Source organism: Dromiciops gliroides, chromosome 4 (genome assembly GCF_019393635.1).
Source record: "Dromiciops gliroides isolate mDroGli1 chromosome 4, mDroGli1.pri, whole genome shotgun sequence".
Taxonomy (NCBI): Eukaryota; Metazoa; Chordata; class Mammalia; order Microbiotheria; family Microbiotheriidae; genus Dromiciops; species Dromiciops gliroides.
The window spans coordinates 248,357,365-248,371,962 of NC_057864.1; the positions used below are offsets into that span (position 1 = coordinate 248,357,365).

At 38.5% G+C, this 14,598-nt stretch overlaps 2 protein-coding genes across 3 annotated transcripts in view; one reads left to right on the top strand and one right to left on the bottom strand.

The window, feature by feature from the left end:
* The window catches only part of RNF8 (ring finger protein 8), a 91,405-nt gene that overhangs the window by 5,611 nt on the left and 71,196 nt on the right, over positions 1-14,598 (top strand). The gene's annotated exons all lie outside the window — the stretch shown is intronic.
* On the bottom strand, positions 1,633-2,469 carry LOC122726172 (60S ribosomal protein L7a-like). Its single transcript, XM_043963716.1, has one exon. The coding sequence runs from the start codon at positions 2,467-2,469 to the stop codon at positions 1,669-1,671; it is 801 nt and encodes a 266-aa protein (XP_043819651.1). The 3' UTR covers positions 1,633-1,668.

Sequence of the window (14,598 nt, forward strand, 5' to 3'; positions counted from 1 at the left end):
TGAACAAATACTCTACTAATAATAGAAATGCAAATTCAGAAACTGAGGTTTTACCATGAACCCATCAAATAGGCAAAGATGATAAAAGGTAGAAATTGTCAGTGCTGGACAGGCCCAATAATATACTGATGGTGAAGCAGAGAATTGGACTAACCATTCTAGAAAACAGTTTTGAATTATGTTAAGGAAGGGATTGGACAATTTGAATCTAGTGATGCCAGTACTAGGCATATCCATGAAAGCCAAAGACAGATGTTTGTTGATATCTTTCTAGTTTATAATTAAAAAAAAATGTTTGTATAGAAGAGGGAAAGGTCCTAGATATAAAAAAATGTAGATGGTGGACTTCTTGTGGTAGTACAAACCTGGGGAATGGCTCAGGAAATGTGATCTATGTTTTTGGTTTATGGTGTGTTTTTTTTTGGTGAGGCAATTGAGGTTAAGTGACTTGCCCAGGGTCACACAGCTAGTAAGTGTTAAGTGTCTGAGGCCAGATTTGAACTCAGGTCCTCTGGAATCTAGGGCCAGTGCTCTATCCACTGTGCCACCTAACTGCCCTGGAAGAAACGTGATCTATGAATGCAAGACAGTGTTATAATGCAATAAAAAAGACAAATATGAGGAAGAAACCTGGGAAGACTTGAATGAACTGATGCAGAGTAGAGACAGAATCAGGAGGAAAATGTACACTTATGTAAATGAAAACCACTAAGGCTGCCAGCAGCTGATTACTTGCAAATGACCCATGTTGAAATAGTTACACTCCAAGAACTTATACTTCCCTCTTTCTGGTAGTAGGGGACTGTGGGTTTGGAATGTTCTGTGTGCTATCAGATTCCACAGCTTTTCAGTTGGTTTTGTTTAACTGTTGTTGTTTTTTTTAAAGCAAGGGGAGGTTCAGTGGGCATAAGGGTATAAATGGTAATTACTACTGTGAAAAACAAAAAGCATCAATAAAACTCATCCTTTAAAAAAATCTACTTTTGGGCAGCTAGGTGGCACAGTGGATAAATCACCGGTCCTGGATTCAGGAGTACCTGAGTTCAAATCCGGCCTCGGACACTTGACACTTACTAGCTGTGTGACCCTGGGCAAGTCACTTAATCCCCATTGCCCCGCAAAAAAACAACAAAAACAAACAAAAAAAATCTACTTTTCTTCCACTTCTCTACTCTTTTCCCTCCAAAATTACTTGTATATTTAGCCTAGTTTGTTAGAAAGCTGATTATGTTACTTTGATATCTGATACAGTGGAAAGAATACTAGATTTGGAGTCATGGGACCTTTTTCCATAAACATTTATTAATAGTAGGCTTATGCATGACAAGTACTGTCCTAAGTGCTGGGGATACAAAAAAGGTACAAGACAGTCCTTATTCTCTTTTTTGTTGTTCTTTTTTGTTTGTTTTGGGTTTTTTTGGTGAGGCAGTTGGGGTTAAGTGACTTGCCAAGGGTCACACAGCTAGCAAGTGTTAAGTGTCTGAGACCGAATTTGAACTCAGGTCCTCCTGACTCCAAGGCCGGTGCTCTATCTACTGCGCCACCTAGCTGCCCCTCTTTTTTTAAATCATAAAAGTATTTTATTATTTTCCACTTACATGTAAAGATAGTTTTCAACATTTTTTTTTTTAATTTTTATTTTTACGCAGGGGGAAATGAAACATACATTTAACCCAATTTAGTTGCAAGTTCCTTAGCTTTTGCCTTTTCCAGCTTGGCAATACGGGCCACTGACTTTGGACCCAGAATATTGCCACCCCAGTGACGATGGATCTCATCATATCTGTCATTGTAATTGGTTTTGATGGCTTCTACCAGCTTAGCCAGGGCTCCCTTATCTTCAGGGTTAACCTGTGTGAAGGCAATGCTTGTGCAAGTCTTTCTGTGAACTAAGCGTCCCAGTCTGGCTTTACCTTTAATAATACAGTAAGGAACTCCCATTTTTCGGCACAAGGCAGGAAGGAAGACCACTAGCTCAGTGGGGTCCACATCATGTGCAATCATTACCAACTGTGCCTTCTTGTTCTCCACCAGGGTAGTAACAGTGTTAACGCCCACCCTGAGGACAGGTGGTCTCTTAGTGGGGACATCTCCTTTGCCTGCAGCTTTTTGTTCAGCTCGAGCCAGCAGCCTTTGCTTCTTCTCTTGCTTTGTCTCAGGTCTGTACTTGTGAGCCAGTTTAAGCAGTTGAGTAGCTGTCTGATGATCCAAAGCCTGGCTAAACTGGTTAATTGCTGGCGGTACTTTCAAATGCTTATAAAGGATAGATCTTTGACGCTGCAGTCTGATGTATCGAGGCCATTTGACAAATTGAGTAAGGTCCCTTTTGGGCTGGATGTCCTGACCAATGCCAAAGTTCTTGGGCTGCTCCTCAAATAGAGGATTAACCACTTTCTTGGCCTCTTGCTTCTTTACAACAGCAGGGGGCGGAGCCACCTTCTTCCCTTTGGCCTTCTTCCCTTTTGGCATCTTGGCCGGCAGAACAAGAAAGGCCAACATTTGTTTTAATAGGATTTTTAGTTCCAAATTTTTCTCCCTTTCTCCCTTCTCCCCAAGACAAAAAGCTATCGGATATAGATTATATATTGTACAATCACATTAAACATATTTCTGTGTTAGTCATGTTGTGAAAGAAGAATCAGAACAAAAGGGAAAAACCTCAAAAAAGAAAAAATAACAACCAAAAAGTAGAAACAGTATGGTTCAATCTGTATTCAGAATCCACAGTTCTTTTTTTGTTGTTTTGTTTTGTTTGTTTGTTTGTTTTATTAGTGAGGCAATTGGGGTTAAGTGACTTGCCCAGGGTCACACAGCTAGTTAAGTGTCAAGTGTCTGAGGTCAGATTTGAACTCAGGCACTCCTGACTCCAGGGTCAGCACAGTTCTTTTTTCTGTATATGGAGAACATTTTTCATCATGAGTTCTTTGGAATTGTCTTGGATCATTGCACTGCTGAGAAGAGCCAAGTCTATCACAGTTGATCATCACACAATGTTGCTGTTACTGTGTACAGTGTTCACTTGGTTCTGCTCATTTCACTCAGCATTAGTCCATTTAAGTCTTCCCAAGTTTTTCTGAAATCTGCCTGCTCATAATTTCTTACAACACAATAGTATTCCATTACATTCATATACCACGACTTGTTCAACCATTCCCCAGTTGATGGGCATTCTATTTCCATTTCTTTGCCACCACAAAGGGAACTGCTATAAATATTTTTATACATGTGGTTCCTTTTCCCTTTTCTATGATCTCTTTGGGATACAGACCTAGTGGTGGTTTTTTTGCTTTTTTCCAGAGCAAATGAGGGTTAAATGACTTGCCCAGGGTCACAAGGCTAGTAAGTGTCAAGTGTCTAAGGCCAGATTTGACTCAGGTCCTCCTGAATACAGGTCGGTGCTTTATCCACTGTGCCACCTAGCTGCCCTCCTAGTAGTGGTATTACTGGGTAAAAGGATATGTACAGTTCCATAGCCTTTGGGCCTAGTTCCAAATTGCTCTCCAGAATGGTTGAATCAGTTCACAACTCCACCAACAATGCCTTAGTGTTCCAGTTTTTCACAGCTTCTCCAACATTTTATTATTTTCCTTTTTTGTCTATTAGCCAATATCGATAGGTGTGAGTTGGTACCTCAGAGTTGTTTTAATTTGCATTTCTCTAATCAATATTGAGTTAGAGCATTTTTTTTTATATGGCAATAGACAGCTTTGATTTCTTCATCTGAAAACTGCCTGTTCATATCTTTTGACCATTTCTCTTTTCTTTTTTTTTTTTGTGGGGCAGTGAGGATTAAGTGACTTGCCCAGGGTCACACAGCTAGTAAGTGTCAAGTGTCTGAGGCTGTATTTGAACTCAGGTCCTCCTGAATCCAGGGCTGATATTCTATCCACTGCGCCACCTAGCTGCCCCTTATTCTCAAGGAGCTCCCAGTCAAATGGGGGAGCCAACATGCAAACTACTCTGTATAAACAAGTGATAGGATAAATTGGAGATAATCAACAGAGAAGACGACATTAGAATGAAGAGGCATCAGCAAAAGCTTCCTGTAGGTGGGCTTTTAGCTGAGACTTAGGGCATCTAGTAGGTGGAGATGAGGAAGTGAACATTCCATGCATGGAGGACAGATAGTAAAAATGCCCAGGATTGGGAGATAGAATGTCTTTTTGGAAAAATAGAAGGCCAATGTCCCTGGTTTGCAGAATACCAAGTGGGGAGGAGGTATAAGGTATCAAAAGATGGGGCTGGGGGGGGTAGGCAGCTTTAGAAAGGCCTTTGAATGCCAAACAGAGAGTTCCATTTGATCCTGTAGGTTACAGGGAGCCTCTAGAATTTATTGAGTAGGGAGGTAACATGGCAGATTAGTGCTCAAGGAAGATCACTTTGATAGCTGAATGGAGGATGAACTGCACTGGGGGGGAGACTTCTGCCAACAGCAGGCTATTACAGGCTATTACAGTAGTACAGTAGTGGAGTAATGAGCACTTGCAGTGCATTATAGTGGTGGCAGTATCAGAAAAGAGAAGGGGGCATATACAAATGATACAATTTCTCATTATGAAGATAAAATCCATAGAATCACTAAAACTTAGAGATGGAGTTTTGTTTAAAGGAGAGGCTTGGGGTCATTAAAAAGCATTGCACAGTTTCCCATAAACAAACCAACCCACTCTCTTTTCTTTTTCATTTCTGGGCCAGACTCATTCACAGTGTTTGACTTGGAACTATGCCTTGATAAATCAGTTCTTGCTTGTGTTTCTGGTTGTACATCCTTCTGAAATAATCTTCATCCACTTGGTTTTTTCTGTGTATATAGTTAGGTCAAGCTCTTTTGAACTTAAACATCTTTATAGAGGTGATCCTCCAGTTTGATGCAGATAGGACAATCTCATTTGTGAGCTGTAACATCTGGAAATCACTTGCCATAATAACAATAAGATCCTAGAAACTACTTCATCTAGAAAACATTTAATTTTTTTTTCTAAGGCAGAGTGGTCTGGTAGCTAAGAATAACCAGTATAATAAGCTTATTTCTAAAATCTTAGTGGAGAATAGTGGAAAGATGAGATGTATTATCTCATAAAACAGTGAGAAACAGTGTAGGAAAAAGTAGATTTATAGAAAGCTTTACAAGAGACCTCATCCAAGCAAAATCATTCTTCAAATATTTAAAAAGGAAGGAAGACAGTTAATGGATAAAAACATGAAAAAGATCTGTCAGTCAGCAAGAATTTATTACATTCCCATGACATGTCAAATAGTATGCAGAGCACTGGGAATACAGTGACAAAAACAAATCGCCTCTGCGTTCAAGGGAACATATTAGAAACAACACGTATACCAGACATCAAACTTGAGGCCCCCCCCCCAAAACTGCAATGCAGCTGAACCAGATTAAAATGTAATTGGGAAATGTTTAGCAAAGTAAAGATATAATATAACATAGATAATATTAATTTTTGGTTTTTTAAAAAGTCATTATATGGCCTCAGGAATGTGTTTCTATTTGAGGTTAACAGTACTGATTAATGTACAAATAATAAGTATGTTGATATATTAGATCCAAAGCAATTTTGGTGTGAAGGAGGGGTAGGAGTCACTGGTAGCTGGATCCATCAGGAAAAGCCTCATAAGTATGGATACCTGAACTGAAATTAGAATGAGCACAAAGCCATTCTAAGAAGTAGGTGTTGGGAAGGAGGGATTCCAGTCATGGAAATCCAAACCACCTTTACAAAGAATGCAGAGATGGAAGATGAAATATAAGTGAGGAGTACTCATGATTTTAGAATAAACTATTTTCCCCATTAGTGACAGTAACCACATTGTTTTCTCAGCATTACCATCTGTGATGTTTAAAATCTAAATTGTGGTTGCCTTAAATCAGAAGCTTCAGCACCAGTCTAGCCTAGAGTTCCAGGCTGGTTGGTTTCTTCCTGAAGTCCTCCTCCACGAGCCTGCTTTAATCAGGAACACTCTAGCAAGCTGTTTGTGGAAGCTTTTTTATACATCTGGAACAGAGGCGTTCCTTACACCCTGCTTCAAGGTGACTTGGTTGGCATCATCCAAATCCATTGGTTTTGAATGTGTTCTCAAGTGAGTTCACAGTCTAGTTTCTGAGAACAATACCTTCTTAAGGGATAGCCAGGTGTGATTACAATCCAATTAACTTGAAGTAGGCTTAATCAACAGTCAATCACTCTCACTTGATTCAATCAATCTAGACCCACTCCAGGTGGGTCTTTGAGTATCTGCTAATCCCATATTTCATCACACATCCTGATGCATCAAAAAATATATAGCAGTTATATATAGCATGTTAAGGTTTTCAGAACACTTAACATATATTGTCTCATTTGATCCTCACAACACTACTGTGAGATGAACTTAATACATATGCAAAGAGTTCCACATAGAAATCTATTAAACTCACCCAGGAAGGACATACAGGGAAAGGAGAGGTTATGAGAAAAGGAGGTGTAATGATTGGAATGATGCCACCTACTGGAGACTTGCTGTGGGAAAGCTCCACCATGAGGAAAATGCCTCAGGAAATGACGTTTGCTCATGGGTGCTGTCTATCAAGGCTACCAGCCAATCAACTTGAGGAGCCTCCTATTTTCTGGGAGGAGACAGGAAGGAGGAGAGGGAGCCTGTGTTGAGAGCGCTCGGGCTTTTGGGTTCCTGACTTGGTGGTAGTGGTGGCGGCATAGGACTTCACAGGAAATTTGAGGAAAGATAGGAATGCCAGGCTGTTGGAATTCTGGTCTCAACTATTTCTTTTCTATTTTCCAATAAACCCTTAAAAACCTAAACTCGTTTTATCAGTGATTTTAGTCAGTTTCCTCCAAAACTGGGGAACAGATTAGAATCCACATTTAGAATCTTAAATTACACAGAGGGATCATCGAGAAATTAGGCCTAAGCAAAACAATTTCCAACATCTGATTATGAAAGGGGAATTAAGACTAAAGAAAAAAGAATTTGTGATCAGGGTCTAGCCAGGGAGAAAGAGGGGCCGTGAATGGAAGCGATTGCTTCAATTATAGACCACTAGTGTTAAGCACGCTCCTCTTTCACTGCTTTCTTCTTTGTAGAGAGGGCGTCAGGGAGGGAAATGGAGAGGAAAAAAGTTTAAGGGCTAGTATGGAAGAAAATTCATAATCATATCAACATGAATGGTTTGTACACATGAACAAAACAGAAGAGGATAGAATAGATTAGAAAACAGAATCCAGTAGTATGTTTGAAACTGGAAACAAAACATTGGAAACAAAAGTTCATATAGTTAAGCAAAAATCTATTATGTTTCCAGTTAACTTTAAAAAAAAAAAGGGATAGCAGTCATGACCCTGAAGATAAGACAACAGTAAAATAAATACAATTAAAAGAGATCAAAGGGGAAACTACATTATATTTAAAGGTACTATCGATAAAATCAACACAAGTACTCAATTTATATATACCAGATGGTATAACTTTTAAATACTTAATGTCACTGGGGAATTGTTGGTGTGAGTGTCCTTAGGTATTCCTCTGTAAAGAAGTACACCCTCTCCCACACAAATCCAATTTGAATAAAATAATCTTTTATTTAAGTGCTAGAGAAAGGAAACCTTGAGAGGGGTCTTGAGGGGGAGATAGTTCCAGAAAGGTGGTTCTCTGAGATACAGATCTCCTCGAGCCAGGAGAAAGACAAAAGGTTTTATAGAGGATGGATGGTGGAAGGACAGATGGGGTGATCATCTGGTTGTGGAAAGTTCCCTTTGGGGTGGAGGAAGGTGGTCCTGCTTTCTAGAGTTATCAGTCCCCTAGGTGTCCACTCCGGCCAGCAGCCACACCTAAGGGGCTTATCTCTCTTGCTTCTCAAGGTGTGTCTGTCTTCTCAAGGAGAGTTACCCCAGATCCATGCCCTTTAGTTTAGCTTGGCCAGTTTAAACTTTAATAGTCTTAACCCTATACCACTTAAAGAGAAGGATAATTGAATTACAGGAAGAAATATTAAACCTGTAATCATGGAGGACTTCAACATATCCTTTTCAGGGTTTAGATTTGTCTAACAAAAAGATAAACAGCAGCAACTTTATGAGGTGTGTGCTGTTATCTTCATTTTACAGATTAGGAACCAGGCTGAGAAAGGCTTAGGGACTTGACCAGAACTGTACAGTTAGTGAGTGTAAGAAGTAAGAAGCAAGATTTTTACTCAGGTTTTCCAGACTCCAAAGTCCAGTGCTTTCTCCACAGATTATGAGGCCATCTCTGCTGGACCTATGCAGTTTTGTTGCAGGGTTTAGGGTGTAGAGGGATCCATTCCTAGTTTCTGAAGAATCATACAAAAGGCTTAGGGGGAAAAGCTTGAAAACTTATTACCACCCCCAAAAATAACCAAGAAAATAATAGTAATTGCTGACCTCTCTGTCTCCTTTCTTACCTCAATAACTTTTTGTTTGTTTTGTTTTTGTTTTTTGGTGAGGCAGTTGGGGTTAAGTGACTTGTCCAGGGTCACACAGCTAGTGTTACCTAGCTGCCCCCTCAATAACATTTTAAATGAAAATCATGTGCACTTTAATGAAAGTAAGAGAAGAGTAATAATTATTTTAGTTAAAAAAGACTTGATTAGTACACGTTACTAGATTTCATATCTTCTTACTTTCATTCATTAAGTATTTGAGTACTTGGATGTTCTGTGGAAAATATGGAAGAATTATTATATCAGTGGCTCAGGTTCTCCAAGACAGAAGACCATTCTTTGTTATCACAGCAACCCTTATTTGGAAAAATGTAATTACAATTAAAGAAAAAAAATTCCTGCTCTCGGAAACCCAGTATCTTTAAGGAGATAAAAAATGGACATCTGAAACAGAACATTAAGCTAGTTTACAATCAATTAAATTCTATTCTGTGATTTTGCTAAACTGGACTATTCAATGTTCCCCAAACTTCTCTAGCATTTTTTTGTGTTTCTCTTTATTTTCTGGGATTATCCCTATGGCTGGAATGGATATCATCATCTCCATTTGCTTAAATCATACTCCTCCTTCAATACTTAGCCCATTGTCATCCTTTCTCTGAAAGTTCCCCATCTTGGGAAGATGCAAAAGATATCCTGCTAGGAGCTTCCAGGGTACTTTATGGCTCTTATGCTTCCATATTGTATTTTAATTCAATTAATTGTAGCTATTTGCAATTACATCATTATGGAGGGAAATGGCAGTTGAATAGTCAGAACTGTATTATCTTACAGCAAAAAGCCATGTAGGGGGAATGGGACTGAGCTAATCTAGATCATTCTGAGAATGTTTAAAAATGGAATTGAAGGGGCAGCTAGATGGCGCAGTGGATAGAGCACCAGCCCTGGAGTCAGGAGTACCTGAGTTCAAATCCGGCCTCAGACACTTAATACTTAACTAGCTGTGTGACCCTGGGCAAGTCACTTAACCCCAATTGCCTCACTTTAAAAAAAAAAAAAGGAATTGAAAGAACAACCGAATATGTAGGAAATAATATATGCTAGAGGTAACATAATTTTAGTATCAATATTCCCCAAAACAGGAAGATTCTAAAATAAAGACATTCACAGATGGGTGGTATTATTACCTCAAAAAGCCTGCTTAGAAGGAATGTACCTTTTCCATTTATGAAATCATTATGAAAATTATGTATTAGAATAGGCTTTTGTTTCCTTTTAAAAAAGAATTTTTCATTTGATCCTCACAAAAGTCTTACAAAGTAAGTGCTGTTAGTACTCCCATTTTTCAGTTATGGAAACTGAGGCAAACAAATTAAATGACTTATCCAGCATCACATAGCTGTAAGTGTCTACAGTCAATTGTACTCAGGTCTTCCTGACTCGAGGTCCTCTGTCCACTGCCTTCCTCTGTAGCTGCCTTTGTATCAAGGTGTTTTTGATGGGATTGTAAGAAGGATACAGGTAGGCTCTTATAGACTTTTCCATGACATGACATCTGTAATTACACATTTGAAAAAGATGTAGGCAATACAAGATCCCATCCTACTGTTTTATCATTATTTTTTTCTTTTTTTTAAGTGGGGCAATAAGGGTTGTGACTTGCCCAGGGTCACACAGCTAGTAAGTGTCAAGCGTCTGAGGTCAGATCTGAATTCAGGTCCTCCTGAATCCAAGGCTGGTGCTTTATACACTGTGTCACCTAGCTGCCCCTTTATTATTTATTGATTACCAAAAAGAAAAACTGCTCGCTAGCAAAAAAAGTCTTACAGTCTTCCATATTATGTTAAGATCCTACAAGATTCCTTGATAGATGTAACCAAGAAACAAAATTGTTCAGTGATTCCCCAAATATCAACATTATGCAAGGCCTAAATGTATGAAGATACATTTTTAATAAGGTTAGGTGCTTACCTGTATTGTGAAAGTTCCATGGGGGAGAAAAGCAATGGTAAGAGATCCTTTTTTTTTGTGGAAGGCGTTGTGCTGATTGTATGGAGCCGTGGAATACTACTACCACTACTACTACTACTACTACTAGTAATAATAATAATAATAATAATAATAATAGACATTTACATAGCAGTTTGCACTTTATATATCTTATTTGACCCATATAACAAGGAAAAAGCTAAAAGTTGTGCAGTTAAATATTCAAGTCAAAAGTCATTATCCAAGATAGTTTCATATGGTAAATGATTTCAATCATGTGCAGGCCTTTGGGCCTTACTTTTCATTTAACAGTTTATTGCTATCAACTTTAGTGTGATAATATGAGAAATGTTGGTCCTGCTCAATCAGTGAATAGGCAAAATTTTCATTATCTTTTGAATTGAAATGAGCTAATAATACCTTTCTCTAAAGCAGGGTTTCTTTAACTTTTTCCACTCGTGACCCCTTTTTGCCTGAGAGATTTTTTATGCAACCCAAGGTGTATAGGTATATAAAATAAGTATATAAAGGAGGTAGACATAACCTTTTACTGTTGCCAGATTTTTCATAATTCTCACATTTCAGTTATGTGACCTCATATGGGGTCATGACCTGAAGTTTAAGAAGCTTTGCTCTAAATATCCCTTACCCTTCTCATCCCTCCCTTCCATACCTCCCCCATTATTGAGATTTATTTTACTCAAAGCATCTTGCCATGTTCCAATACATATTTTTAACCATTGTTTCTTCTGGACCATAGTATTATATTTGGGGGTAGGTGTTGTTTTTTTTTGTTTTGTTTTTTAGTGAGGGCAATGGGAGTTAAGTGACTTGCCCAGGGTCACACAGCTAGTAAGTATCAAGTGTCTGAGGCCAGATTTGAACTCAGGTCCTCCTGAATCCAGGGCCAGTGCTCTATCCACTGTGCCACCGAGCTGCCCCCATAGTATTATATTTACAAAGATAATTGTTATAAATATGGACTACTAGGGGAAAAAACACACATTTGAATTATTTTAAAGTGGCGTAGTAGGACAAATAAAATTTCTTTTTCCTAGGATATGTTCAGTATTAAAAAGTTTCCTACTGCTCAGTGTTTCCAAATACTCTATTATCAGTTTCTACCATGAGCTAACATGTAGCCACCAACCAGCTAATCTTCCAGCTAACAGCCTCACTATATGAAGTGTTAAGGGCTAAAATTCTAGCTAAACTGTCTAAAATATCTACTGAGTGGTCGCCAATAAATTATAAGCTTTAGCAAGAGTTAGACTTTTAAGCATTTATTAAGGAGAATAAGAATTTGGTAAAGAGAGAGAAAGGCCTAGATTCCTATCTATTAAAGGGAGAGCACATTTCTAGCTCCGCTCTCCATCAGAGTCCTCAGGAAAGAGAGCGAGACTGAGCACCAGTCTCTTCCTTCCTCCTCCCACTAGCCCGCGTCACTTCCTGACGCCAAAGAAAAGACTCCTGGTCTTGCCCTCAAAGACCTTCGCTTCATGGGCAGAACTCTTCTACAGTAAGTCTCCAGCAGGTGGCGTCATTCCAATCGTTACAGTTGCCTAGAACCGGTTATAAAACAACAGAGAACTAGGAATGGGTTTAAGATTGTGAACTTCACTTAGCTCCTGGGTCTGTTCTATAAGCTCCCCAAGGATACCGTGGCCAGAGTGAGCTCTCTTCTCTGTCCAGGAAAGAGATGGGACTGAATAAATAAGAAATTGCATAAATAGCTTTCCCAAAAAACATATAACCAGAGTCCCCAAGAAACTATCTGCAGTTACTGAGCTCCCTTTTCATTTTTTTTTTTTTTTTTTGGTGAGGCAATTGGGGTTAAGTGACTTGCCCAGGGTCACACAGCTAGTACGTGTTAAGTGTCTGATGACGGATTTGAACTCAGGTTCTCCTGAATCCAGGGCCTGTGCTCTATCCATTGTGCCACCTAGCTGCCCCTCCCTTTTCATTTTAATGGCTCTGTCCAAAAGAAATAAATGTTGGCTGCTTCTTTTCTTTTTGTTTTAGGTTGTTTGGGCCTTTTTAGAACCCTGGGTTGTCAATAGCCCTTGTAGGGGTCTTAAGACCAAGTGTACTGAGAGATTCCCTTCACAGTTAGAATTACTCACATTGTACCAATGACTAGAGAAACTATGGCATGTAATATATTTGCTGCACCTGTGAGACTTTCCCACTACTTGTGTACCCACTGATTGATTCCCCTTCAGAAAAAAACAAAGATCTAATCCCTTGGAAGACGGTTTTCGCCTTCTATTTGTTTTGGGAAACTCCTTTACATTCTTAAACATTTATTGAGGACCACCCAAAGAACTTTTTTATGTCGATTGTAATCTATCATTACTGACTGTTTAAAATTGTTTCATAAATTCTCTTTGGGTCCTCTGTCAGTAAGCCAGCCCGTGAGGTAAAGACACTTAAAACTGCAATTTATTCACTCTGAGTGAAACACTCTTCCCCCAGCAGTTGGCCAACACGTGTGTCCCTTACAATTAGACTAGTAATATTTATACCATTCTACCATTCTCATAATCTAGAGGAAAAAGGACTAAAACTAAAACTAAAAACACTAGTTTATTGGTCTTTTTAGAGCAAAGGAAAGATGTACTTGTTACAACAAAAAGGATGTTTTCAGTTGTTACAAAAGAGGGAAAGTATCCTTGTTAGCATAGCCATTCACAATAAAATTTATGCATTTGAAAATACTACAACAGATAAAGTTTCCACCTTTCCAACTTATTTCACACTACTGCTCCTTATGAACTCTGTAAAGTGAAGTATTTTCTGTCATCAGTCATACAAACTCTTTCCCGTACATGAAAGGCACTTCCTCACCTTTACTTCTAAGAAGCTTTATCTTCCTTCTGGGTCAGGGGCTTAGACCTGGAAGGAACCTCAGAGATCATTCTAGTTCAATCTCTCTTTTACAGAGGAAGAGAAACTGAGAGCCAGAGATATAAAGTGACATGCCCACAGTTCAAAAGGTGATAAACTAGCATTTGAACCCCAAACTCTCCCAACTCCAAATCCAGGATCATTTCATCACACTTTGATTCACCTTTTGTTAGTGACCCCCTCAATTATCCTTGTATTGTTCCCATTTGTGTACTTGTTTTATTTCCCCATAGAATCTAAGCTCCTGAGGGCCAGGAATACTATATTTTTTCTTTACATCCCCCCCCTTTTTTTTTTGCAGGGCAATCAGGGTTAAGTGACTTGCCTAGGGTCACATAGCTAGTAAGTGTCAAGTGTCTGAGGCTGGATTTGAACTCAGGTCCTCCTGAATCTGGTGCTGTTGCTTCATCCACTGCGCCACTTAGCTGCCCCCTTGTCTGTATATCCTTAACACTTAGTAGAGTGCCTGCACATAGTTGGACACAGTAAACTTTTTTTCCATCTTAATAGTATTTTGTTTTTTTTTCCAATTAATGTATATATGGTTTTCAGCATTCATTTTTGTAGGATTTTGAATTCCAAATTTTTCTCCCTCCCTAATATAAGTAAGCAATATAATTTGGGTTAATACTATTTCTACTTTTTGTTTTTTTGAAGTTTTTCCCTTTCGTTCTTATTCTTTCACAACATGACTAATGTGAAAGTGTGTTTAATGTGATTGTACATATATAACCTATATCAGATTGCTTTCTGTCTTGGGGAGGGGGAAAGAAAGGAGGGACAAAGAAAAATTTGGAACTCAAAATCTTATCAAAACAAATGTTGAAAATTATCTTTATATGTAACTGGAAAAAATAAAATACTATTAAGATTGAAAAAAAATATGATATAGGTGTTTTTTGGTTTTTTTTTTTTAGTGAGGCAATTGGGGTTAAGTGACTTGCCCAGGGTCACACAGCTAATAAGTGTTAAGTGTCTGAGGCCGGATTTGAACCCAGGTACTCCTTGACTCCAGGGCGGGTGCTCTATCCACTGTACCACCTAGCTGCTTCTTTTATTTTATTTTATTTTATTTTATTTTTTAGTGAGGATAAAGGTTATATAGTACAATCATGTTATTTCCACATTAGTTATGTTGTGAAAGAAGAATCAGAACATAAGGGGAAAACATGAGAAAGAAAAAAACAACAAAAAAAGTGAAAATAGTATACTTCTATCTACATTCAGACTTCATAATTTTTTCATGGATGTGGAGAACATTTTCCATTATGAGTCTTTTGGAATTGTCTTACATC

Coding starts and splice junctions, on each gene's coding strand:
- LOC122726172 (XM_043963716.1), bottom strand. CDS start 2,469: ATGCCAAAAGGGAAGAAGGCCAAAGGGAAGAAGGTGGCTCCGCCCCCT.